General features: G+C 47.7%; 1 protein-coding gene across 1 annotated transcript; it reads right to left on the minus strand.

Annotated features, from left to right (window-relative positions):
* Window positions 1–11,203: 11,203 nt before the first annotated feature.
* Window positions 11,204–24,662, minus strand: LOC104297093 (cytochrome P450 3A29). Its single transcript, XM_009897000.2, has 13 exons — window positions 24,571–24,662; window positions 23,501–23,594; window positions 22,346–22,398; window positions 21,033–21,132; window positions 20,313–20,426; window positions 19,670–19,758; window positions 18,935–19,083; window positions 18,337–18,464; window positions 17,910–17,994; window positions 16,753–16,913; window positions 15,432–15,658; window positions 13,828–13,990; window positions 11,204–11,399 (listed from the first exon to the last, which is right to left on the minus strand). Exons 1-13 carry the CDS (start codon window positions 24,639–24,641, stop codon window positions 11,304–11,306), a joined length of 1,530 nt encoding a protein of 509 aa, XP_009895302.2. The 5' UTR covers window positions 24,642–24,662; the 3' UTR covers window positions 11,204–11,303.
* Window positions 24,663–27,251: the final 2,589 nt, after the last annotated feature.

A 27,251-nucleotide genomic window follows, 5' to 3' on the forward strand; every position in this document is an offset into this window, starting at 1 on the left:
GTTATACAGCAGCTCCTCCAACATCTGTAATTCCTGTATCAGCAAACACTTTACATGTTGCTCTGGGAGCAGGCTGTAGAGAAGGGAGACTTATTTCAGAAAGCAACCACTTAATATCTACAGCTCTACATGACAGCCAAAAAAAATTAATGTAATCCCAAATAGCTTTTTTAATTCAGACTGTATTAAAATGCACCTATATATAAAGTAACAGCGTCTCACTCACACAGGCATTTTCCACTGGCTGGTCATGGATAAACTCTCAATCATGTCCAGAGCCTGATGTGCTGCCACAAATGTTGCAACACTTAAAGAATTAAATGTTTCTGCTGGTTCTCTTCATGCAGTTTTCCTTCCCCCAAGGAAGGAAACGATTGCCCCAGTCTGCATGCAAAGGAGTTTAAGAGCACAGAGCTGCACAAGGACTTGAACTGAGGGACAGCAGGCAGCAAAACATGGATGAGGAATGAGGGAGCAGGAAGGGGGGTTTGGTGCTTGTTGGTGTTTTGATAGCACACTGAGGCTGAGGGAGCTGGGGTTGCTTAGCCTGGAGAGGAGGAGACTCAGGGGTGACCTTATCACTCTCTACAACTACCTGAAAGGAGGTTGTAGACAGGCGGATGTTGGTCTCTTCTCCCAGGCAGCCAGTACCAGAACAAGAGGACACAGTCTCAGGCTGCACCAGGAGAGGTTTAGGCTGGATGTTAGGAAGAAGTTTTATACAGTGATTGCCCATTGGAATGCGCTGCCTGGGGAGGTGGTGGAGTCACCAACATTGGAGGTGTTCAGGAGGAGACTTGATGGGGTGCTTGGTGCCATGGTTTAGTTGTTTAGGTGGGTTGGATTGGTTGAGGGGTTGGACACGATGATCTTGAAGGTCTCTTCCAACCTGGACTATTCTATTCTATTCTATTCTATTCTAGTCACACCTAATGTGGGCCAGAATTAAACCTCAGGCTGCTTTAGTTGAAGCAAGGTTCTAGGTTTGTAGCCTATCCTCCAAAAGCCGAATGTGTTTTGTGTGAAGCCACAGCAATGGGAGGAATCAATACAGAGATGCCTCTCTGTGCATGCTTTATATTAAGACTTAGTTGATGACTTCTCATCGTTTGAAAGAAATGTTCAGCCTCAGTGCTTGAAATTATCCAGCTGCAGCATTTTCTATTCAATCCAATCTCCAGTTAATTTGATCCTTCATTTATCTTGAACAAAGCCTCCTAATAAAAACATTTGTATTACAAATGATACACTTGATCAATGGGATTGCTTTAGGCAAGTATTTGATAATTTGAACACTAGCTATAAAAAGTTCTCATTTAATCAATGTAGCTGGCCAAAATTTAGAGAGAGAGAGTCCCAAATCTGTACATCACCAAACAAGCCAGGCTGTAATTAAATATCAGGCTATTTAGATGTTCTTACCAACATTATTGTTAGAACTGGCTACTATAATCTGGGTGATATTAGCCCTAATTATATTCAGTAACATGATTAATTATTTAGTTCAGTCAAAGTGACAAGAATGGAATGAATCAAAACAAGAAGCTGGCTGGACAGGGAACTAATAATTTTCTCACAGTCCTGTGTTTCCTTTGGTCGAATCAGTGAGTTAAACACACAGATGGAAAAAGCCCATGGACACACATGAAAACAGTATCCAGGTCCCATGTAGGTCCAGAGGAGACATTATTATGGGCTGGGAAGTCAGCCCTGGGAGCACTCAGATCTTCTGCAGTTCTGAGAGAGCTTTTCAATTGTACCAGCACTTCAAGGTCATGGGCTGCTCCACTATGGGTGGTGTTCTCATTACAGAATGTAGAATTAACCAGGTTGGCAAAGACCTTTGAGATCATCAAGTCCAACCTATCAGCCAACACCATCTAATCAACTAAACCAGGGCACCAAGTGCCTCATCCAGTCTCTTTTTAAACTCCTCCAGTGATGGTGACTCCACCACCTCCCTGGACAGCACATTCCAATGGCCAATCTCTCTTTCTGTAAAGAATTTCTTCCTGACATCCAGCCTAAACCTCCCCTGGAGCAGCTTGAGACTGTGCCCTCTCATTCTGTCACAGGTTGCCTGAGAGAAGAGACCAACCCCCACCTGGCTACAACCTCCCTTCAGGTAGTTGGAGATGGTAATAAGGTCTCCCCTGAGCCTCCTCTTCTCCAGGTAAGCCACCCCAGCTCCCTCAGCCTCTCTTCCTAGGGCTTGTGCTCCAAACCCCTCCCCAGCTTTGTTGCCCTTCTCCAGGCTTGGGTCTGAAGGAAGAAATATCCCCTGGTAGCCAAAGTGGATTTCTACTGCATTGCATCTGTGGCTATCCCTGAATGCTTTGAGAAGCAATCCTGGTGCCTGGAATTTCAGTTGGTGTTTGTTTTCATTAACATTGGTGTTAATCAACGCTTTCCTCTGGTCTCCACAGACTGCTTAGGGATGCTCTTGCAAAGCAAAGACAAATTCCAGGTCAAGATTGCTGTTGTTAGCTGTTATTGTATCTGAAAACTGGAATCATTCCTATTTTTGCTCAGATTTGTGCATGAGCACACTGAAAAACTTCTGGTGTGCCACTTCCATGTCCTGGTTCTGGGTTGACAGATGCACTCAATGATCTGAAGAGGTCTTTTCTAGATGAAACAGTTCTATGATCCTGGCAGTAACAGCACCTTGGTGGAAGAGCTTTCTTTTGACATGGCTACCAGCAGATATATTATGAAAGAAGTTCTTAAGGGCTAAAAAAACTTCACAGTGCACATCATGCTATTTTGTTTTGTTTCTTCAACCCATTTTAAATCAGCATTCTTAGGACTTCATTTAAAATGGAAGATCAGGAAGCAGCACAGTGAGGACTCCCCCCTGTCACATCATACACTGAGCTGCACAACCCAACAGCCTCAAATCTCTTTCAATCCATCACTTATTTCCCTCTAGAAACTTTCTCCTTGGCTGTATTGTCTTTGTTATTTATTTATTTGGTTAGCTGACTTCAAGGGACATTTCTCCTGGCTGGATAAAGACATTTTGCAAACAAATGCATGGAAACACTTTTGATAATGCTGCAGAAAGAGCTGGGTCCCCGTGGGCAGGTAATGCTTTGTGTCATTCAGCAGCCACTGCTCTGCTCGATTAAGGAGCAGCATTTTTCACAGCCGGCGCGGCTGCTACAACAGCAGGCCCCAAGCAGCGGAGAGGACCAAAGCAGGAGGAATTAAAGGGCTGCTCCAGGTTCCACAGGGTTCTAAGGACTCTCCTGGGGAGGATAAAAAAGAATTAGAAAGGGCTTTTATTGGCGAGGATGTGTTGCTTGTGCTTTGATGCACACACAAAAGAGAGTAATTGTAAGTATGGGGAGGAAGGTTCTCCATGGCTCAAACTACCACTTTTACCCTGTGGAGTGTTGAAAAACTCCCTCAGCTAAGAATTTGGGAAGGCACTCTACATCTTGTAGTGTTTTACAAACCTCCCCAAAAGGCCCAAGGCCAAAACAAGGGTTATGAAACAGGCAGAAAGGATTTACAAAGCAGCAACAGATAACAAGTAACTTTCCCCTCTCCCAGTCTCAAAAAGCTCACAGAATCATGGAGTGGTAGGAGTTGGAAGTGACTGCTGGAGATCACCTGGTCCAACCACACTGCCAGGGCAGATTCAACTAGATCAGGGTGCACAGGAATATGTCCTGGTGGGTTTTGAAAGTCTCTGGAGAAGCAGAGTCCACAACGTCTAGGTGCAGCTTGGTCCAGTGCTCCAGCTCCATGGCTCCTGTAGTAGAATAGAGTAGAGTAGAGTAGAGTAGAGTAGAGTAGAGTAGAGTAGAGTAGAGTAGAATAGAATAGAATAGAATAGAATAGGAGCAGGTTGGAAGAGACCTTTGAGATCATCGAGTCCAACCTAACATCCAACACCATCTGTTCAACTAAACCACAGCACCAAGCACCCCGTCCAGTCTCTTCCTAACCACCTCCAGTGATGGTGATTCCACCACCTCCCTGGAAAGCACATTCCAATGGCCAATCTCTCTTTCTGCGAAGAGCTTCTTCCTGACATCCAGCCTAAACCTCCCCTGGTGCAGCTTGAGACTGTGTCCTCTTGTTCTGGTGCTGGTTGCCTGGGAGAAGAGACCAGCCCCCACTTGGCTACAACCTCCCTTCAGTTGTTGTAGACAGCCATAAGGTCTGCCTCAAGCCTCCTCTTCTCCAGGCTAAGCAACCCCAGCCAAACCTTGAGACACTGAGAGGAAGGAAAGATGTGCACCACCATCGGCAAAAGTTGTTCTGCAAGAAAACCACTGAGTCTGCAGCTGCTGGAGGAGAGGCAAACACAGTGGAGGCATGCGTTCAGCATTCGGAGAGGAAAGCATCTGCTTTGAGACACCCTGACGTTTACTTTGAGTGAGAAATGGTTGCTCCAGTTGTAATACTTCACGAGTGAGACATATCAAGTGAATGGAATCCACACAAATGAGGTCGTTAGCATAACACAATACGCTCTTCATTCCTTCAAGAATGAAAAATATGAGTAATTCCCTGGCAAGGCCCAATTACAGCCTGCCAGCACTCACACATGGGTTATATCTATTATGAAATAATAAGATAACATTAATAAGATTCCCAGAAAGAACATTAGACAGCCAATCTCCCAACCGCTTACAACTGCTCTAACGATCCAGGCTGTCTCCTGCCTGCACAGCTCAACACTCATCAGGCCTTCCTTGTCATCTTCAGCGGGAAAAGTGCAGGTCTACCAGCTTTTAAGCAAGAGGCTCTAAGTGGGGAAAGGGGTGAGAGCTCTGGGAGTGCTGAGAAACACCAAGCAGCTGCTTTCTTTTAAGGAGCTTCAGTAGCAGATATAAATGTGAGAGCTACAGCAAACAATCCCAGGGCTCGTGAAATGTTATGGTAGATACGGAGCGATGCGGGCAGCTGTATATTGGGTTATTAACCTGAGTGCACAGCCACAGCTCTGCCAGCTTCTTGCTCCCAGAGTGGCTGAATCATCGTTTTCAATCTCGGCTCCTTTGCATCCAGAGGCTCACAACCTACCTGCACACACAGCATCCTGTTTCACAAGCCTGTCAGCAAAGGCAAGGCTTGTGGCCTGTTACAGAATCATTAAGGTTGGATCACGATCTAAGATCAAGTTCAACTGTCAACCCAACACCACCATGCCCAGGAAACCGTGTCTGAAAGTGCCCATGTCTACACACTTTCAAAGCCATCTCCAGGGAGGGTGACTTCACTACTTCCCTGGGCAGCCTGTTCCACGATCACTGAAAAAAACCCACCCCAAAAACCCCACAACAAAACAAACAAACCAAAGAAACCCCAAGCCTAAAAGTCTGATAATAATAATGAAAAACCCTAGATTTTCTTGCGCTAAAATAGTAATTGTAGAATCATGGAAACATAGAATTGTTTCAGTTAGGAAAGGCCTCTAAGATCGTTGAGTTCAACCATTGACCTAACACCACCATGCCCAGTAAACCATGTCCCAAAGCACCATGTCCACACAGTTCTAGAACACCTCCAAGGATGGTGACTTCACCACCTTCCCGGGCAGAAATTGTTCCTAAAATCCAAACTAAAGCTCCCCTGGTGCAATTTGAGGCCATTCCCTTTTGTTCTATCACCTGATACTAGGAAGAAAAGACTGACCCCCATCTCACTTCATAGAATCAATAAGATTGGAAAAGACCTCAAGGATCATCAAGTCCAACCTGTCCCCCAAGACCTCATGACTACTAAACCATTGCACCAAGTGCCACATCCAGTCCCCTCTTGAACACCTCCAGGGATGGGGACTCCACCACCTCCCTGGCCAGCACAGTCCAATGGCTAACAACTCTCTCTGTGAAGAACGTTCTCCTCACCTCCAGACTAAACTTCCCCTAGTGCATCTTGAGACTGTGTAGTTGTAAAAGTGAGGAGGTCTCACTTGAGCCTCCTTTTCTCCAGGCTAAATAATCCAAGTTCCCTCAGCTACTCCTCCTAAGACTTGCTCCAGACCCTTCACCAGCTTTGTTGCCTTTCTCTGGACACGTTCCAGCACCTCAATGTCCTTCTTGGAGTGAAGGACCCAAAATTGAACCCAATATTGTAGGGGCATGAACATCACTCCCCTTTCCTGAGATACCTGTGGAAGGAAGCTTAGAGGGGAAAAAAAGACCAAAAGATATGTTTCTATTTAGCATAACATCATACATTGCTCAGGAGCTTGGTGGGACAGGAAGCAGCTGGCTCTTTAGGGGGGGCACAAGAAAGATGGGGAGGGACCTTTTAGGGTGTCAGGTAATTATAGGACCAGGAGGAAAGGAACAAAAATAGAAATGGGTTGATTCAGATTGGATATTAAGAAGAAATTCTTCACCATGCGGGTGGTGAGAGACTGGAACAGGTTGCCAAGGGAAGTGGTAGAAGCCTCATCCCTGGAGGTTTTTAAGGCCAGGCTGGATGTGGCTGTGAGCAACCTGCTTTAGTGTGAGGGGTCCCTGCCCATGGCAGTGGGGTTGGAAGTGGATGATTCTTGTGGTCCCTTCCAACCCTGACAATTCTACGGTTCTATAGTTCAGAAAGATGCATCTCAGATGCCTCTAAGGAACATCCAGCTCCCCAGGTCCAAGGACACGTCGATAGCAGCAGTCAGACACTGGAAGTTTGGCAGGTGACTAAATTGGCTCCACAGCCTCAGCAGCACTTGGCGGGGAAGGGAAGATGCAGAGGCTCAGCACAGAGGGCTGTAATGAGGATTAATAAGGCGTGTGAAGACGCCCTGTAATTGTCCGGCTGGCTGTTTCCTTTGCACCTTATGTTATCATTTATGCTCGTGCAAAGTGGCTGTAAAATGCTCCAGGTCTGATTCAATATAACTCCACAGACTCTTTGTGCAGGTGTAAATTGCTCTGTGACGTTCAGGGCAATGTCTAATCTGATCATCTCTGTTGTCTCTTCTCTTTTGCTTTTTTTTTTGATTCTGTAAACTCCTCTGCAGCCAATTGAACAATTTTAATGCCCAATAAGCTGCAAAACAGCAGGTACTTCATGCATGAACTTACTCCCCAGAAAGAGAATTCACAATACTGGCCCCAAGGAGGGCTGGAGCTGCATCAAGATGCCATGGTTGGGCCACCAGCACCATGCTCCCATGGGCTGGCCACGGCGCACAGCTGTAAGGCCAAGCAATGTTCACATCATAAAGCTTGGAGGCACACTGAGTGAGCCCAAACCCAGGAGAAGCTGTGAAAAATGAAGTAGCGACCTAACTTCAGAAGGAACAGGCAAAACACAATGCCTGACCTTGCCCAGACATAGGAAAAACCCACTGCAGACCTGTGGCAGTTATAAAATGAGTCTGAACTAAAATGTATGAGCTGGTATCACAGGGAATAACCCTTAAGAGATGGACGGCTTTGATAGATGCACTCCTACAGGTAGCTTCAACCTCTGGCATCTGCAAGGCTTCAGTAATGAATGTCAGACTGCTGGCCAGCTGTGAGGGGAATAAACAGTTATTTGCCTTCAGTAGAAGTAGCATCAGTCTGACATATGACATTCAAATGATATGAACTTTAAAAGTGTGCTCAAATGACTGCTGTTTGACTTGAAACCTTGAGTCCACCAAAGCTGCCTCGTGGCCATTTACCTTAGCTCTGGGGGGGATTGAATCACAGAGCTTAAAAAATGAAAGATCAAAGTGTTCCTGCAAATTCATCCCATGCTAAGTTGTGTGTCCAGATGATACTGTAGGTGTGCCTGAGTGAGGAGAGATGAGTCCTCCCATTGTGTCCTTTCATCCTTCTGTGGGTGACTGCTGCTGGCAAACACGGAGCTGACAAACCACAGAGGTGCCACTGTGTGATGGATAGGGGAGAGGCTGGGGGTATGAAATCTGGGATGAGACAAAGGTGTTGTCCTCACCTGTTCCTGTCCCATGGTCTGGCTTCTCCTTCTCTTGGCATCCTTCACCTCCTCTACGCTGGTGGGCTTCTCTTTGAGGCTCTTCTGCATGTTGCCTTGCAGGATGCCAGCCCAGCCTGCACCACGCCCATCGCCAGGGCGTTTTTGTGCTGCCCATGAAATCAGGACCGCAAAGAATTTACCTCTCTATTTTAGGAGACCTTGTTATGCACTTGTTCCATTAGCCTGTCAGCTTAATACCAGCAGTCATAACACTTTTATGACCTACCTGCTGATGTGCTCTTACTTGCAATCCTCACAATGGAACAAGAGCTCAAGACCAAAGCTGCTGCAGGAAAAAAATCACTGCTTCCTGACCTTTGGGCAGACTCTGTGCTCTGATTATTCCATCGATTTTAACTGAATCAAGCATCCAATAAGGGTGTCTGCAGGCCTGTCTCTCTTCAGCAGCATGTCTAGAACAGCACCACCAGCAATAATAGGGACAACTTCTGTGCAAACCTAGGTCAGGGACAGGAAAATTCCAAGCATTTTGACTGAACCACTCTCCAGTGATGGTAAATCTATTCTTTAAGGATGGCAAAACCTAAGACAAGTGGGAACCAGCAAAAGTGTGCTTTCTGTTCTTAAACATGACTGAATTCAGTGAAGATTGAGTTTTGGCAGACCCCAGCATTGCTTTGTCCCTTGCCAGAACCCTATGCAGGTGCTGGCAGATAAAGCCATGCTCTGCCTTCACTGGCTGGTCTCTCCACGGCACATCTGCTGCTGGTTGCAGCTCCTGCTCACCCACTTCATCAGCGTGAGATGCCAACAGGTCAAGATGCCTTTGAAGAGAGATGAGAGAGGCTGAAAACCTTTGACACCCGCAAGCAAACTGTGTACTACCAAAATGTTAAGCAGCTTTGTGAGAGAGATTATCCTGAAGGATGTTTTCTGTGGTGTTGACATTCGTACGCGAGTGATTAATTCTCATACAGGCATGGAGTGACGATGCAAAACCTTCCCTTACTGCCACCGGCCAAGCTACAGCCTTTGCTCCAGCAAGGTTATTAATTCATCCCTGACCTGTGATGCTGCCTGTGACTTTTTCACCCTCATCATCTCGGTCACCTCTCAAGGCAGAGACCCAAGGATTCTCCATGCCCCTTTTTCTGAACTGCTGCAAGGACGCAGGCACTTTGCGGCTGTTTGTTCTCCAGGGGTCTGACCGCTTCTCTGTTTTGTCCTTCTCCCCTGAGAGCTGTCAGCACAGCCAAACACAGTGCCATGGCGTTAAGAAAGGGCACAGGAACAGCTGAAAACAAAGACAAATTGTCACTTTCCTGCATTGGCAGCCGAAGGGAGCTGCACTGCAGCAGGTTACAAAGGCAGAAGGAGAAGCTGTGGCTGCCCAAGCTCCTGGGAATTTTCTAAGCCTCTCACCCAGCTCATTGGTGACTCTCTAGAGAAGCCTCCTTACTCTTTCCCTACACTTCCAGTCAAGGGTGTCTTTCACTGGGGAACTTAAATCTGCTGCAGAAAGGTTATCATTTCTCCTTTGGGGTTTTCTACTCAATTCCTAAAACATAAAGAATGAAAGTATAAATAGAACATATACTAAGGGATGCATAATGGACTTACACTTTTCTAGTAGAGAAAAATAAAACCTGCCACGTAGCAAACAGTGCACCCAAGGCAAATTTTGCAATAGGAGAGACTGCACAACAGCATTGACTCTGCTCAACCATTTATTTCGGGCTGCTGTTATCTTAAACTCTTCACCTCCAGCAGCAGCTCTTCCCCTTGATGATACACAGAGAGATTCCATTGGGATATAAGGTTTTCATCTCCCAGGAATCCAAGCAGCATTAGAGATGGTAGCGACTGGGTTAGATGTATCCAGATACATGCAAGAGATTTGACACCTTGGAAGCAGGAACCTGTGGAAGGGTACAGCAAAGCAGGTGCATGGAGAGCACTTGGAACCCTGCATGGGGCCAGCTGCTCTCGTGGCTGCAAGTACAGATACTGCAATCAAACCTTTCTACTTTCACAGAAAGACAAATACTTGGCTGACACTAGCAAGACCACACCCTCAGTAACTTGCGGTGCTAAAAGGTGACAGTGGAAGAATGAATTCTCAAAGACATCTTCTATCACTGTGGCACTGATTTTTTTTGAGGATCCTTTTAGGATCCCACCAAAGTAGTGAGGAAGGTGGGAGAGGTGATAGGCACCACACTGTTGTCTGGCCAGTGGCTTAGGAAATTCACTTCTGTATGGAGGAAAAAACAAGCAGACTGGCATCAGCTGGTTACAGAAGAGTTAAGCGAACTTTACATTGCAGTTAGCCCTCCAGTAGCACTTTCTTGAGGAACAATATGAACTGTGAGCATACAGGTCTTCTGGAGCCTAAAAAGTGATAAAGTCTAGCAAGACTTCCCAGCTCTCAATAGCCAAAGGCAATACTTTTCTTCCAGACTAGGCTTCTCTGGGACATCTGAAGGATCTCAGTGCTGCACCTTGCCTCATTATTAATTCAGTAAAGTTGGCCTTACAATGGCCTAATACGAATCAGTGACTGAAAGATGTCATGGTACCAGTAGAGATGGTGCCTGTGTTGACAATGCCTTCTATGAGAGCTGGCTGCACGCCTGCGGGAAAATAAGCAAACAATTGGGAAACACATGTGGGGCACTTCTCTCCCACTCTGCAAATCTCCACTCATTAGGGGTAACTGCTTGTTTCTGGGCTCCTCCAGTCAACTCATCTGTGCTCTGAATCTTGCCAAAGCCATCTAAAAATCACAAGAAAAATCTAAGTAAATCAGCATCAGAAAATCTGCCGCAGGCGCTCGTTCCTGCAAGGATGTGACCATTATAACACTTGTCAGGGTCACAGCACACAGCTGAGGAAATAGCCCTGGACAACTCTGCATTCCCAGGAGAATAAAACCAGGAGACTTAGAGAGTCACCCCAGCAGGCAGCAGGGACAGGAGCGATGGCAGCATTACTTAACTATGTGCAATTTGTTCTCCCTATCTTGATTTAAATTGCACTGCCAGAAGAGACTGACAGTGTCTGGAATCAAATTGCTTAGAAAAGTGCCTCTTCAGAAGGAGAGAGGGGGAGAGGGGAAAAAAAAAAAAGCCCAAATAACTTGAGTGCAATTGGTCTTGCAAAATGCCTATTGTGCTGGGGGACAGTGGCATCTGGGGCTCGTTTTCATTAGGATGATGCTCGTGTGATTATTCTGGGCCAAACCCCTCGTGCTCCGGTTGAAAAAAGGGGGGGGGAGGGGGATGTTGCAGCACTGCCATTTCTGCAGCACACACACCAAGCTGGGTCTTCTCTCAAGAGTTGACAGGAGGCACCATCAAACAAGAGTCTCTGATCTGTTTCTGCTTCCTTCACTCCTCCACAGCAGCATGGGATCGAGGGACCATCTTCAGCACAATGGGATCCTTTGGTTGCATGAAACCTCTTGTGTCCAGAACAAGTGGGATCTTGAGCAGGAGGGAAAAAACAAACACAAAATAGCCATGTAAGCTGGGAAAAGGGAAAATCACGATACCAAGAGGACTCCTACAGCCCACATACATCTCAGCCACCCCTTGTTTCCAATGCATTTCCTAGCTTACAGGTGTACTTACAGCAGGACTCCCACTAACTGCTCATGCAAACAGCTACAAGCTGGGATTTAATAGCCCCCACCTCTTGAAAAAGCTGGTTAGTGAATTCTGGCTTTCACATGGTATTGTCAGATGAGTTGCACTGATCAACATGCCAGCATGGAGAGGAAAACCAGCCAAAATCCATCTGGTGAGCCACAGCTAAGGAAGTGCAGGCAGTGCCATTTTGTTCAATGCTGAAGCCAGTGCTGAGGGGAGTGAGATTGGAATGGGAGCTGGAAGAGCAATAAGCACTCCTGGAGAAACAAAACTGAGACTGCTGCTCAGACTGAGTACCAAAGGAAAAGAATCCTCACAGAGAGGTGATGGGCTCTGATGAGGTGGTCTGGAAACATCAGTGGAAAGAACCTTTAAATCTGGTGCCAGAGGAAGTCATCTTGTGTAGGAGGGAAGAGTGTTTTACCAGGTCTCCTCCATCAACCTGATGCTGCTCATATCCCAGCTCTCCTCCCCAGCAGGACAAGGGTAATATAACCCCAGCCCAACAAGCTATATTAAAACCTTACATCCCAGTAAGATTTGTTTCAGGATATTTAAGCAATGTGGCTTGGAGCCCAGTGTGCCATCAGTGGAGGAGTGAGAGGAGGCTGCAGCTTACATATACATATTCTAAAGGGATGCTCCAGCATGATTTTCACCCCCCTCCTTCTCTGATCTGATGTACATGACATCCTCTGCAGAAAAACGGGCCGAAAGAGCCCCATAAACCTATGGGCACCAATAATACAATACATATTTAACTTGTCTCCTTTTAATTAAAGGCAGTTATAAAAAGAATCAATTTTATGGATTGCAGAGGACTAGAAAAATGTCATTAGACTTGGGGGAGGGTGGATAGGTCACTGCATTGTTAATGGACTATTACAGTCTTTCACCTCCAGGTTACTAGTTGAGTTGCAATCTGAATCTGCAGAGATTCCAGCTGAGCGCCCATGCCAAGCAATAATTTAATAAGGACTTTTCTGTTTCTTACAATAAATGTCCTTTGAATACACTTGCTGCCCCCTCTGCTCTGATTTCCCAAGCTCATCTCATGAACAAAATGTGTTAATGGCAATGACTTCCCCAGCAGTCAATCCAGAAAATCAGGTCGAGGTTGGAAGCTAACACCCTGGTGCTACCTGCCTCCGAGCCACAGGGAGTTGCCGTGTTCTCAGGAGGGTTTAACACAGGATTTCCAACAACCACTGCCTTTACTTCATGTCAAACACCCCCCTCCTGCAGGGCCTGACTCATCAGCACTGCATGTGTTGCTCACAGAGATCCTGGGTAAAACCCAGACCTGGAAGGATCCTGAATAGAGAGTCACCAAGCTGAATTTAGCTCAGATTGCATTTGCTTGAAAATTACTATTTTGGAGGCTGCCCAGTGGCCCACAGGAGACAAATTTTGGTGTTGTGGGATCTCTCACAGACATCTTTGTGTTGCAAGGTGCAGCATTGGAGCAGGCTGGGTTGGCTGGAGGGGTACTCCTCTTGCTCTCTGGAGCAGGGTCTTCCTAGGCAGACTGATAGTCCACCATAGAGGAGAGAACAACCCACTGCTTAGGTGCATCCAAAAAGAGGCAGAGGACTTTTTATAAGGGCATCTGGTGATAAGACAAGGGGTAATGCTTTTAAACTAGAGGACAGATTTAGACTAGACATTAAAAAGAAGTTCTTTGCTGTGAGGGTGGTGAGACATTGGAATGGGTTGCCCTGGGAAGCTGTGAATGCCTCATTCCTGGAAGTGTTTAAGGCCAATGGATGAGGCTTTGAGCAACCTGTTCTAGTGGGAAGTGTCCCTGCCCACGGCAGGGGATTGGAACTAGATGATCTTTAAAGTCCCTTCCAACTCAAGCCATTCTATTATGATTCTATGACGACTACAGGGATTTCAGCCTGACATATTCCACCAACATTAAAACTGCATCTGTAAAGGCTTTAAAAAAACCCCACTACATATATCAGTAACTTGTGGTGAAACACTTAAATTAGCTGAGAAGATTTAATTACAGTTATTCCCATATGATTCTCTCCTCCACAGTGAAATCTTCCTCCCTGATCTCTGTGTTAAGTAGTTAACACCTAAGTCTGCAGACAAGGTTTAGTGGGCCTGAAGCTGGCAGACTCTGAACTCCTTGGGGAAGAGAGGGATTTAATGGGCATGAATTTGTCCTGAGATGTAGGCAAAAGAGAGTGGCCTGGGCCATTTCAGTGGGACTCAAAGGCAGACACTAAAACACATCCTCCCATATCCTCACCGGAGTGTCTTTGCAGGTCCTGAAGGAGAAGTTTTGCAGCAGGACAACCACAGCCATTTTCACGATGACCAGAGCAAACCTCATGCCTATGCAGTTCCTGGGGCCAGCTCCAAATGGCAGGAAGGTGTAGGGGTCAATAGACCCTTTGTTCTCTTTACTGAACCTGATGAGAACCAAGAACCAGAAGTCAGAAAAAGCCACTGCTTCAGGATGTGCCACCTCTCAGATCTGAAGTGATGAGGTGTCTGGGAAGGTAAAAGCTTATCGTGTTCCTGGGCATATTAGAAGAACCCAGCTCAGTCCCTTATTTCTGTCTCAACAGCTACCTCGTGCCTTTGCTTTTATCCTGCTGCATGCAGTTGGCTGTGCATCTCCAGATGCATCAGGTGTACAGGGAATACCTGAAATATGCTAATGGATTTCATAGCTACTCTTTCCTCAGAACTCCCTCTTGGCTCAAAAACTGAACCCAGATTTCAAACCCTAAACCACACAGGTCTGCAGCTTCACGTCTTCCCTCTAGATCAAAGGAGTGAGTGAACACAAAGATGTTCTCCCCCTGTGTGACTAAAGGCAGGGATGCTTTTGAGACATGCCAGCCATTCCTCTCCTCATCATGAAAAACAGGGGAGAACAATCAGCTTCACAAAGACATTTGCCACTGAGCGTTTGCAGTAATACTTCCTCGTGATCAGTGAGTTTTCATGCCAGAAAGCTTTCCATTCACAGGACACGAGGTCTAGGTACAAACCCCAGCCATGCTAAGCCAGCAGGGAAGTATCTCACTCCTGAGACACCAGCACATCTCTGTTAAACTGCCAGCAAGGCCAAGTGATCCCTAAGGAGCTCCTGCCCAGCTACCCATGCCTGAGCTTTCGACTGGAGTAAGGAAGGAGCTACTGGAGTAGCTGGTATGAGATGTCCATTGCCAGAGTACTCCCATTGGGATGGTTCCTTCTTCCATCAATACAAGGTGACCACAGAGGTCCAGAGGTGCACCCATCTCCCTTCCTAACTTCTGATACTGCTGCTACAAAGCTCACATTCCCACATTGGGGGTTAGCTTTCAGGGGCATTTCAGCACCAAGGGCACACATCTGGTCCTGCTCTCTCTGGGCTGACCCTCAACATCTTCATGGCTACCTGGAGACTATCAGAACCAGAGTCTCTCAGGTCTGCCTGGGGCTGCTGTCTCCTTTCACAGGGTCTGACAGAGACTCCTACAGCAAGGACTGTTTCATAACCCAAGTTGGAAATTCAGTTTTATTTCCTGCCTGTCTTTGTCCTTCCACTGCTGGCTTGCACGGCATCGTGCCAGTCACCCAGTGGCTCTTGCTTTAATATCTGGCCATAAACCCCTGAGTGTTACAGCTGCTGGGAGCTGCTCTCACTGTCACTGCCTTCAATGCAGTTAATTAAATTCCATGCACAGTTTATGGATGTAGATCATAAAACTCCCCTCACGGTAATGCTGGGACTAGGATGTCAGACAATGATAAATGCCTAATTTAAATGTTATAATCATGCATTCCCCACTTTTGCTGCCATTTCCACCCCCAGGGCCGGGGTTGAAGGTGCAGCTATTCCCCCCGCCCGGCCCTCACCTCTCGGGCCTGAACTCGTCCGGCTCTGGCCAGTACTCCGGGTCCCGATGCAGCACGTGGGCTGGGATCACCACCACCATGCCCTTGGGGATGGTCACACCATTGATCTCCACCGTCTGCTTGCAGACCCTCTCGATCCGGCCCCCGGCGGGGAAGAGCCGGAGGCATTCGTTCACCACCATGTCCAGGTACTCCATCTGCATCAGGGCGCTGTACGTCGGCGTAGCCTGGGGAGCACAACCGGCACGGCTACAAACATGGGACTTCAACCCCCACCCCAGGCTCTTCTAGGCTAGGTCTTCACAATTTTTCTCAGAAAAGTAGTAAAATGTAAATTATAGAATCAGTAAGCTTGGAAAAGACCTCAGAGATCATAAAGTCCAACCTATCACCCAACACCACAGGACAACTAAACCATGGCTTCAAGTGCCACATCCAATCCCTTTTTGAACACCTCCAGGGACAGTGACTCCACCACCTCCCTGGGCAGCACATTCCAATCTCTCTTTCTGGGAAGAACTTTCTCCTCACCTCCAGCCTAATCCTCCCCTGGCACAGCTTGAGACTGTGTCCTCTTGTTCTGGTGCTGGCTGCCTGGGAGAAGAGACCAACCCCCACCTGGCTACAACCTCCCTTCAGGTAGTTGTAGAGAGCAATAAGGTCTCCCCAAGCCTCAAAAAGGAAAATAAAGATAATTCTAAACTATCCTCTTGGAGAGATAGAACAGAACAGAATAGAACAGAACAGAACTAAACCAGGTTGGAAGAGACCTTTGAGATCATCCTCTACCATAAGACTGGTTGTGCCAGAACAATTCTCCTCTTCTCACTTCTTTGCTCTGAAGAGATACTAACTTGCTTCTGCTTGACCTTGGCTGCATTGTTTTGGTATTAACATTCCTCTGCTTCTTTCTCCCTTCTTTTGTACATGGGTGTGGGGGCAGAAAAGGAGAAGCGAATAGCTTCCCCTGATCTTTGACCAGGGGGGTTCTTGTGCTGTTTGTTAATTGTAAATACCTGTAAATATTGCAAATCCTGCATATTTTGTACATATTCATTGCTTTCCATTCCATTGCAGACTGTAGTTTTGCCTGTAAATACAGCTTTCATTTTGCTTCCAACTGAGCTGGTCTGGCAAAGTTAATGTTGGGGGAGGAAATTTCAAGCCACCCCCAGTGCTTCCCTTTTAGGCATCAGAGACCAGAGGAGGGGAAATCTCAGTGCCTCCTCTGCTCTGTTTTGTTTCCAAGCTGGCTTTAGGCCCATGGTCTGAAAGGCATAGGTAGAAACCACCCCAGCATCTCCCCACACTCCCCCCACACCTTGTTAGGCAGGTTGGCATCAATCTCATCCTGGAGCTGCTGCTGTACATCAGGGTGGGTAGCCAGGTTGTACGAGATGTAGCTCAGGGTGGAGCTGGTGGTCTCATAACCAGCAAAGACAAAGATAAGAGCCTGGGCCAGAATCTCCTCATCACTTAATGCTGAAAAGAGGCATAAAAGCACATGCAAGAAAATGGAATCCACGGTGATTAACCCTTGGGAATTCATGATCCTAACTCATCCATCTAGGCAATGCTGTTGATAACTAGTTAACAGTTGGCAAAGGAACCCTCCAGGTAACCCTCTGCTAACACATAAAGGTGGATCTGGTACTGTCTATAGCCACAAAAACCTCTGTCAAGATCAGCACTGCTAAATTGCTTTCTTGAAGAACAGACTCAAGCAGTGGGCAGCCTGAGCCTGATTCAGAAAGTCTCTGCTATCTTCTAGAGCCAGCTTTTGGGAACACACAACTCAGCCAAAAGAACCCAGGGGTACATGCCAGGAAAATTTAGAGATGAAGAGATGTCCAGCAGCTCCTCAAAGCCACGAAGTGATCCTTGTGCTGCTGAGGGATTAGTAGCCCTGAGCACAACGTGGCAATGGTAGAAAGGACAACACAGGATTTAAGGCTGAGACTGCAGCAGTGTCCAAGCACTGCCAGGATGCAGCCTGCAGTGCAAAGTGTCATACAAATGCCCCTCTGCAGATATCTCAGAAGTTTACAAGCATCCTGCCTTGACTCAGGTTGATGGGCTGGGACTATGCCTTGGCTGAGGCATTATTTTCTAAGTCTGAAAGTTAACCTATGGTGAAGAACAGAGGAGCAGCTCATAGGCAAGCAAAGTACCTGCAGCATATGTGCTCTGTTTGCTTTGTGAAAGACAGCCAACATCACTTGGCCTTGAGAGAAGATAAAACAGGAAGCTGGAGTAAGGAGATGTTCACTCCATTTGCTCTTTGTTGCAGACCTCAGGGTTTATCCCCAAAGATGAGGTAATACAAAAGGGCTGATGTGTGAGGAGCACCATTACAGCCTCACCTCTGAGACCTTCAATCTTCTGTAGGATTACTGACCAAAACCCTCTTCTACTGCCTTCAACCACACAAGGAACTACCCTGCTTCCTGCTTGAGAGGAGGACAGATCTCAACATACTTTTGTTCAAGTCTGCCTCATCAGGCTTGGAGCTGTCTTGTGAGGACTGTGAGTCAATCATGAGTTGCAGGAAATCAACCCGGTCCTGGGGAGAAATAGAGGCAGTCAGAGAAGATGTGTGGGGAGGAGGCAAACCTTGTGTCCAGCACAAGCTGCTTGCTGAGGTATCTGCTCCATTCACAGCCCCAGAAGCATGCTCCTGGCTTCAGTGCATGCTGGGGTTCAGACTGGAGACCCTCTATGAACACAGACACTTTCTCCAGCCAGAATGCCAGGCAGGGCACGCTTCTGCCCCTCCCTAGCTTTGATGAGCTGCGAGTTGCCATGGAGAGCAGGCAATACACCACAATGCCTGAAGATGCTACCAGGTCCCTCCTGCACTCAGAACAGCAGAATGAATTCAAAAGGCCACCTGGGTCAGGCTCACCATGGTGTTGCCCTTTCCTCTTTCCTTCTTCATTTTTGTGAAGACACCCTTGAAGAATTCCATGACCTCGGAGGGTAACAGAGTCACATTCATCTTTTCCAACACGGGGGTAACAAAGGGGAACAACACTAAAAAGAGATTAAAACACAACATATTTTAGCTCAGAGGGGCCCAAGAAACTAGAATTGGCACAAAGCACAGGAAGGAGAGAAGTGAATCTAGACTCTGACCCAGAAAGTTGCTTCTTGTTGTCTTCAGCTCTCTTTTAACCTAACCCCGGCTGGCATGCAATAGCAATTGAGAATCTCTTCTTATCACTATAAGGCCATCATGCCACACTAAGTGCAGCTCCCTCTGACAGGGTCTCTGCTTGTGGGAGGGAGCTGCAAATACCCACATGGGCTACAGAAACTTTGACTCTGGTTTCCTTGGAGAACTATTTCTACAGATGTCCCAGGGTGAACCTAATCCTGCAAAGTGCTGAGCATCAACTGCACGGCAAAGAAGAATCAAAGCCACCAAGGAAGCTACCAGGAATTGCAAGTGGTTGGCACCTCTGAGACAGATTCAGGGCTGAATGAGATGAGGTGTATCATACCTAAGACCATGAACAGGGGGTGCAGGAAACTGAATTTGAGGAATTTCTTAATGTTGGTGACAAAGGGGTCACTGGGGTTGCTCATGGAGTCAATATTCACACTGAAGGAAGTACTGGTCACCACATCCATGCTGTAGGCTCCAAAAAGGCTAGGTAGAGAAACAGAGACAGTGAATGGGATAAACTCAACCAGAATAGTAAAGAAGAATCCCTCTAGGGAAAGAGGTCTATTATTTTAATCAAGGACTCAATGCAGAGTCCTCACATCGTTGGACCTGACCTGATTTGATGGTAACTATCATTGTATTTGCCCGAATTTTCCCTGTTGCATTCATCCCCCAATTTTTCTCAGGATTAAAAAACCTAGGCTGTGGTTGGAAAGCACTGAAGTGCAGCCTGGGGTAATGAAGGCTCTACACTGATTTCCATCTGTAAGGCTGTGAAAATGACATCCAAAAATACCACATTTTGCAGGGCTTCTGGAACAGGCTCTGCACCTTCCTCAAAATGCATGCCCAGTAAAATGACACAGTGAACAGAGTTACTCCATTTGAGCAGAGCAGAGCAGAACACTGCAAGCCCACTGCTGAGGAACAGACCAGGCCCATGATCACTATAGCTTGCTTCAGCAGTTGACAAGGGATCTATGCTGCAGCATGCAAAAGGCTCTCCAAACTGGCCCCATCCCCACAGTGAATACAAATTCTTTCCAGTCATCCCCACTGAGTTACTCACTCCTTCACAGCTACAAACTCATCATTAGCCACCTTCTTCTCAACGTTCTTCACTAATTTTTCACCATAGAGTTTAACAGTAGGGAACATCTGAAACACAAACCAAAGCAAAAGGCACTGCTGGCGGTTTCACCTCCACCCAACAAGGCTGGACAATTCCACACTGCCATCTGTGACTGGCCAAGGCTTTGGCTTGTGCAAAAAGGGCAGGCAAAGGGAAGGCCTCATTAGCAAGCCCCAGACAGCACTTTCATCTTACAGAGAGCCCATGTGACCTTGTCCCAAAATCCACACACAGCTCACATTCCAGCTAAGCACCCACTCCAGCTAGGCATGAACATGGAAAATGGGCACCCAAGGTCTGAATGATGCACTTAGCAAGAGGCAAATACAGGTCATACAGTCACCAGCTTCAGCTTGCACTGCCTCGTGTGCCACTTCATCCCCCATCCCCTTCTCCTGACTCCCTGCCCACATAGGTAGACAACCACTGTGTAGCTGAACTGTACCCAACAATGCAGATGATAATGGATGTGGTGTTGACAAATGGGGGGACCTCCCCATTCGAGGGGAAGCTCTATACTCAGAAATGGCTCAGTCCTCCTCCAGCTATTGATGTAAAGTACCAGGGGCTTCTGCTTTACCTCCTTCAGCTTCCCACTGGTGAAGGTTGGAGAGAGCACAGTACGAATCTTTTTCCACTGGTCGTCCTCAGCCACGTTGAGAGCTGACCCCAGGAGCCCATTCAGACGGAAGTTCTGCACAGCAAAAAGGGACATGGTGATATGGGAAGATGGGGGAAGGTTTCCAACCACCTTCCACTTGACAGATACCGAAAAACCCCAACACAGAGTGTTGACTTGACCCCTGAAGTCATAGAATCAATAAGGTTGGAAGAGACCTCAGAGATCATCAAGTCCAACCTGTCACCCAACACCTCATGACTATTAAACCATGGCACCAAGTGCCACATCCAATCCCCTCTTGAACACCTCCTGGGATGGTGACTCCACCACCTCCCTGGGCAGCACATTCCAATGGCTGACAGCGCTCTCTGTGAAGAACTGTCTCCTCCCCTCAAGCCTAAAAGTCATATCAGCTCTACCTCAACCAACGCACATGGAAATGAAAGTGTAACAGTCAAATAAAATCCACCCTAGGGTACACCCAGGCTGATGTCCCAATGTCCCAGTGGCCTCTACACCTCCATAGCAGACTTTCTTTGTTGGTACCATCAATAAACTGGGGCACAATAGAGAGCAACTACTTGCTGAAGGGCCAGAGGAGAAGAGAAAAACCAAGAAGAGAGTCTTTGTTGCTGCATGTTCTGCATCATAGAGCAAAGCAGGGGACAAGATACCTACCCGGCGGTTGGTGAAAATGGAATAGCACTCTCTCACCAGGATGTTTTTGACAAGGATGGGGTCCAAAACAGCCATCACAGGCTGCCTGCCATCAAAAAACCTAAGCCAAGAGAAACCCAGAGTCAGCTGGAGCAAAAGCAGCCTGCTTTGTCTGTGGGCCAGTCCTCCACGTCGACTTCTGGAGCCCAAAGGGTTTGGGGCAGCTGAGGCCCCTCTCGAAAAAAACAGCTGAAATGATGAGCCTGAAACTGGTTTATTATGTAGTAAAAATGGAGAGAGGGGAAGTGTGTGCCCAACAGACAGTGTGAGCATTTCTAGCAGTCATCTGTGGTGTTAAAGGGTTGCCACTGCAGTGTGGGTTTAGATAAAACACAGTTTATGCCACAGAACTGATCCCCTGCACTTGGGCTGCCTGAGCTCTGCTTCCACAACTGGTGGCTGGAGACAGTAAATCCACACCAAACAGTCTACCTGCGGAGTAAAGACTTCTCTGTGTGGCCTGTGAGGCAACAAGAGGGGAAAAACTCATCTGTCTCCTCCATTTTCCAATCAACAGAGACAGAAGAACTTCAAAGCCATGGTGGGGGCTAAAGGGCAGGGAGCCTTCGGCCACAGCTGAGGGAAGCTGCTGCCTTCAAGGGGCTCAGGAACATTTAATCTTAAAAAAGAAAAAGAAAAAAAAAGCTGGGTTTCATGAAGTCTCCCAGGGTTTTTTTGTGCAACACTTTTGCTGCAGTTTGAGAGGTTCTCTGTAGGAGCATGATTAAGAGGCCCCTGCGCAAAACCAGTGCTGTGCAGGAAGAAGGGAGGCAGGTTGAAAGGTAGATCATGCCCTGGGTCTGGGAGAAGCAGGGAGCAAGATAAAAAACACTGTGGCAGCCTGCAGCTTGAGTTCTGCTCAAGACAGACAGAAGAGCAGCTTCAAAGGTGTGAGGCTCAGTTTGACACCAAGCAGTGGAAGGTATTTTCAAAGCTCATGGAAACAAATGACCCCTCAAACTGGCTACCATCATGCCAGCCCTGCACTGCACTGAAATCCCAACAGGAGGGAAGCCTTGGAGAGATGGCTGGATACCTTCCCAGTGGTGAACCTGGATTTTCCAAAGCTGTCACTGCTGGAATTGCCATGCTGAAACACGGTGATGATAAACATTGTTTCCCATTCTATTTTGGAGTCATGGAGTACCTCAGACAGTTTAGTTGACAGCTTCACAGACTGCATTGGGTTGGAAGGGACTCTCAAAGGTCCTCTTGCCCATGCCCCCTGCAGTGAGCAGGGACACCTCCAACTAGAGCAGCAGAGAGAAACTCACCCCCAGATTTTGCCATACGTTTTAAAGCACATCTGATCAAAATTCTGGACTCCCTGCAAGAGACCAAAGGCGAAATGAACACTTAGCCAGCAAAGAGCCATCAAAGCAGGTCACAGCTGGCAGTGTGGTACGTCCCACAGACCCATTGTAAGTGGAAGAGGTTGGGGGGGGTGATACATGGAAACTCTCACAAGCCATGTAGGCACTTAGGGGACATTTGAACTGAAGGGAAAAAAGAGCAGAGATTAAACAACAAAAAAAAAAGCAGCACTTTCAACTTCTGCTAGCCAACCTGAGTGAAAAATGTAATGAAGACAAGGTATGACAGGGTACATAGCTGGAGTGAGGGCAGAGTGAGCAGGCAGAACTAAATCCCAGGGTGTCCTTTATCTTCAGCTCAACAAGTTAAGAGCTGCTACTGCCTTGCCCTCAGGAGATCTTCCACCGTGGTTACTGAAGTGGAGTGATAATAGCTATTTGGTTTTGCTTTGTTTCCATTAAGGATTGAACTGATCTTACATCTAAGGCTGAAACTTAGGGGACACACAGCACTCACCATGCATCAGCTAAGAGACCATGTGGATGCTGTCAACCCAGCAAACACAAGCTGAAACACCTCTGTTGTTGAAGCCAGTATTTTGTGCTGTGTTTACAGTCAGTTACCTGGGACCAGCTCCTACCCAGTTATTTGGTAAGGTTGGTACACAGAAATGCATTTGTCTGGCTTAAGTCTCAAGCTGGACTAACAGCAAGTGGCTGGATATGACATTGCTGGGGCTAATTCAGCCTCTTCATGGGGATGACACAAAGCACAGAGACGTGCAGCTCTCAGAAATTAACAGTCTCTGGCGTTTTGCCTTTTTTTTTTTGCTCCTTTGTTTCCATCAGATCTCCAGCTGCTGGGAAGCAGGTAGAAATCCAGGGAGAAACTAATCATTTAAATTGCAAAGCAGCTGAAAAGCACAGCACACCCCATTCAAATCAACCTGAACTTGTGTGTTCTCTGTGTGTCCGAAGAGCTTCCTACTGAAGGCATCATTTTTCAGTCAACCAAATCAAAAGCAGAGGAAAGAGATGCACAAAGGGTGGGGAACCCAGCAGCAGCTACAAGGAAGAATCTAAGGCAGCTCCAGAGCAGCAGCTGTCAGTACTCACCTCCTTGTACCTCAGCAAAGTTCCAAAAAATGGCACAGGCTGTGGCCCAGGAATGCCCAGCTTCTTGAAAGTCTGGAAGGGCCATATCCCATAGCTGCCAAGCAGAGAGCATGGGAAATGTGTTTGTGCAATGAAAAGAGAAGATTCTTCATCCTGAGCACAGCAAATAGCTCAAATAACTGGCTCCTGTCACCAAGAGAAAGCTGAAATTATGGAGCAGCAGACCTGCTGAGGAAACCCTTCCTGCAGTAAGTGCAGGTTTGCTTGAGGTGAAGGAGACCATTTGTGGCACGCTTTGATACAAGAGATGATAGGAGCTGCAGCCCAGACTAGGCAAAGGGGATGTACTGGGCACCTCAGGTCTTTCTTCAGGGGCCTCATTTCATTTCCTGAGTTGAGACAACTGTGACTGAAGAGAGGTCTCAGGGTGACTCAATTCTCAAGCTGAGACCTGTCCTTCTGTTTGACTTTGCAAAGACCTCCACACCTCCTGCGATGCTCAGGTGGCAGAGCTGCAGCAGCAGCAGGGGGGCAGCCGAGCAGGGACATCAATTACTACAGCAAAATGAAGCTTTTGCCTGTACAGCTCACTACAGCTCCCCTGAGCCACATCAGCAAAAGGGCCATTTTGCCAACTGTTTGAACAGGGGTTCCTGCAAGCACCTGGGCTGACATCACCTACTGCCCTGCTCACAGCCTGCAGAGCCCTACCCGCTTTGCAACCAGCCAGAGCTCGCTGGCGATAGAGCCACTGAAGCTATTTCTCCTTTCGGTTCTGCTGAGAAAAACAAATCAAATAAATAACTAGACAAATTCCATTTTATTTTCCTCCTCGCTCAGCCCAGCCTCCTCCTTCGCTTCCAGCTGGCACAGGGAGGGCACATGGAAGCCTGCAGCCTCCCTTCACCAGCCCTTGGCTCTGCCCTGATGCGCTCCCCGAGCGCTCTGTCAAACACCAATCCATCTGCTTGGGCACTTCCCTACCGAGGGCGTCGGTCCCAAGCCCTACCCAGGCTGCAGGAACAAGGTTTTTCCTCCTTGGTCTCTCCGCAGGATGAGCCTCTACTTACAGGATCAGGAGGCTAAAGAAAAGGACGAGGAGCAGCCAAGTGGCAGAAGAAAAGTTTGGCAGGAGATCCATCGTGTCCCCCAGGCTGCCGCGTAACCCCTCCCTGCCCTGCGCAGCCGCACTCCTGCCTCCTAAACGCTCTTCCCCTTCCTGACCTTTATGTGCAGCCGAGCTCACAGGAGAGGAGGAGGAGGAGGTGTCTTCTGAGCTCGGCTGCTCAAACTTTAACCCTTGGGCAGCTTCCTCCCTGGGTTGAGATGGCAATAAATTTCCCAGCCCCACAGTCCTAAGATTGGAAACTGCTGAAAGGACATTTTGCGGGAGAGGAAAAGGTAGCAAAGGGCATCCCCTTCCTTCACCTCATCTGCCTGCCTCTGTACTTCCAAGAAAGCGTCCCTTACCTAGGGTGTGAAGCTCATCTGCACCCAGTCCAGATATTTGCTGTAATTTGGTTCTGTGAGAATCTCACAGCTCTAGCATCTGGTTGGCTCAAACAGCAGCAGCTCATATACTGTACAAACAAAGAAACTATGTGTGACTGGGGTCACCATTTTACTTCACAGAAAGCTTTGCACAGATGCTCCATCAATTACCTAATCCATTACACTATCATCTAAGCCATTATTCTAAGGTGGTCCTACATGTACATTTGAATTCTCCCCCTAGAAGCAGATCACTCTTACTGAGGGGTATAATCAGGAGGGACAAGGAACTGCTGCTGTCTCACCCCTCCAGCTCCTGGAGGGTTTCTGGCTGCACAGATCCTATGTGGTTCCCTGTTCCATCCCAAATTATCTTGTCCTCCCAACTCTTGTTTAGGGGCCAGGAGGGAAAAGCTGGAGGAGGAAGAGTTGCTGAAAGGGGTCTGTTATCCTCAGGCAGTGCCCTCTGGACCTCACACTTGGTGGGGAGAAGGATGTGGTCCTGTGGTGGCACAGCCTGTGCCCACACCTGAGCCGATGGGATGTTCTGCTTGATGGCTCACCACACGAATCAGTGGCTGGGCTGACTTGTGTGCCCGTGGTTCAGGCCCTAGCAAGCCACCAGAGAGTGGGCATGTGGGCAGGAGGCAGTGAGGACCAAGCAATCTGCTGGCATGCCGAGCACCATGCCCATCTGGGAGGGGTTCCCATTTCCCTTTTGCTCCAAGCTTTGTGTTTGCTCCTAGGGGGTGGGGGTTGCACAAGATGACTTTGTTGTTTGGCTTTAGGCAACTTAGTGTCATCCCATTTCCAGGCACACACGTGGGACTGGCTGCTTTCTACCAGAGAAACAAGGAAAATGGGTTACAGGCAGACTTTGCAGTGGAGCCTCTGGCCAGTTTAGCTACAGCATATACAAACTCTTTGTGCTGGTGGGCAGCTGCAGGGATGGGTCAGGGCATGATCTCCTTTGTCCCAATCAGGCCAGGAAGGGCCACAAGTCTCCTCCTTGGTGCATCCAGCACAGTCCCTTCCTCATGCTACCTGAGCCCACCAATAGAGCCACATAGACCCAGCTAAGGACCACACATGTACACCACACTCCCTTGCTGCTCCTTTCTTTGGCACACTCAGCCTTGAAGAAACCCAAGTGCTTCTGCAGTTGTCTGCTAGTCAGCACAGGCAGATGGTGCTGGCTTACAGCCCAGGTGAATTTTGGGGGTTTGGTGAAACATTTATTTCACCTCATAAAATGTATGCTGTGGGTGCCCAGCTGCTGATGGGTCCAAGGGCCACCTCCACACCTACATGGGAGAGCTGAGCAGCTCTACGTAGGTAGCACAGCCACGATGTGCTTTGTGATTCACGTGACTGGTGATTGACAGTGATCAATTAACTGGGTTATGGAGGCACATGCCTGATTCCCACTTCCCCAGGCTGCTCTGAAGGGCTAAACCCCAGCAGTGAGCTGCAGCAGAACCTTATTCTCCATTTTATGCCACCCCCACCTTATAATACAGCTTGAAGCATCCCTACGCGGAGAGTTACCCTTTACTTTGGCATCCAAAGGCCAGTTTTCCCTATCTTGGGGTCATCAAGAGTTGCATAGGCAGGAGAAGAAACCAAGTGCTGGGGAAGCAGCTCCTCAGCCAGGATTCACTGCATTTTTTCCCTCTCAAAAACTCTTTGATTTTCCAATAACCTCTGCTAAGAGCTGTTGTGATTTCTCAGTGGGAAGCAGGCTTGTGCTTCAGTATTTTCCTCTCTCAGACAGAAACGGAGGCAAAGTCAGACCTAGAGGAGAACAAAGATGCTAGTTGCCCCCTGAAAAATAAATTAAAACTGTGCAGCAGCTCCACATGTGAGGAAATTGCTCTTTTGTCCAAAGTAGGTTTGCATGGGAGCAATCTACTGATCTATAGGTGACACTAGAGAAGAAGAAAGGATGCAGAGCCCCATCAAACCCACAGTGCTCCATCAGGCAGCCCAGTGGGGCACACAGGGACCCCTGACCCATTTCACATCAGGAGCACTTCTCTTCCCAGCAGTGACATGCTCTGCTGAGCTCCTCCTGACCCTACATTGCAAACACTCCAGAAGAGAAACCCAGGCAGACGGTGGCTGGGAGGTTCCTGCACAGGGCTCCTGCAGCTGGGAACTGTGTATATGTGTGGCTGGTGAACTTCTGCAGACTCCTTTTCCACCTGAATTTTGTTTTGGTTTTTGCACTGGAGTCTGTCCAGAGAAGGACAATGAAGCT

This window comes from Dryobates pubescens, chromosome 4 (assembly GCF_014839835.1).
Source record: "Dryobates pubescens isolate bDryPub1 chromosome 4, bDryPub1.pri, whole genome shotgun sequence".
NCBI classification, from domain to species: Eukaryota; Metazoa; Chordata; class Aves; order Piciformes; family Picidae; genus Dryobates; species Dryobates pubescens.

What these genes read in the sequence shown, in the direction of transcription:
- LOC104297093 (XM_009897000.2), bottom strand. Translation starts at nt 24,641, where the DNA reads ATGGATCTCCTGCCAAACTTTTCTTCTGCCACTTGGCTGCTCCTCGTC. An exon ending in GACGAGTTCAGGCCCGAGAG is followed by an intron (nt 13,991 to 15,431) that starts GTGAGGGCCGGG and finishes GGTTCTCATCAG; the next exon opens with GTTCAGTAAAGAGAACAAAG. An exon ending in GGACCTGCAAAGACACTCCG is followed by an intron (nt 11,400 to 13,827) that starts GTGAGGATATGG and finishes CTCCTGCTCAAG; the next exon opens with ATCCCACTTGTTCTGGACAC.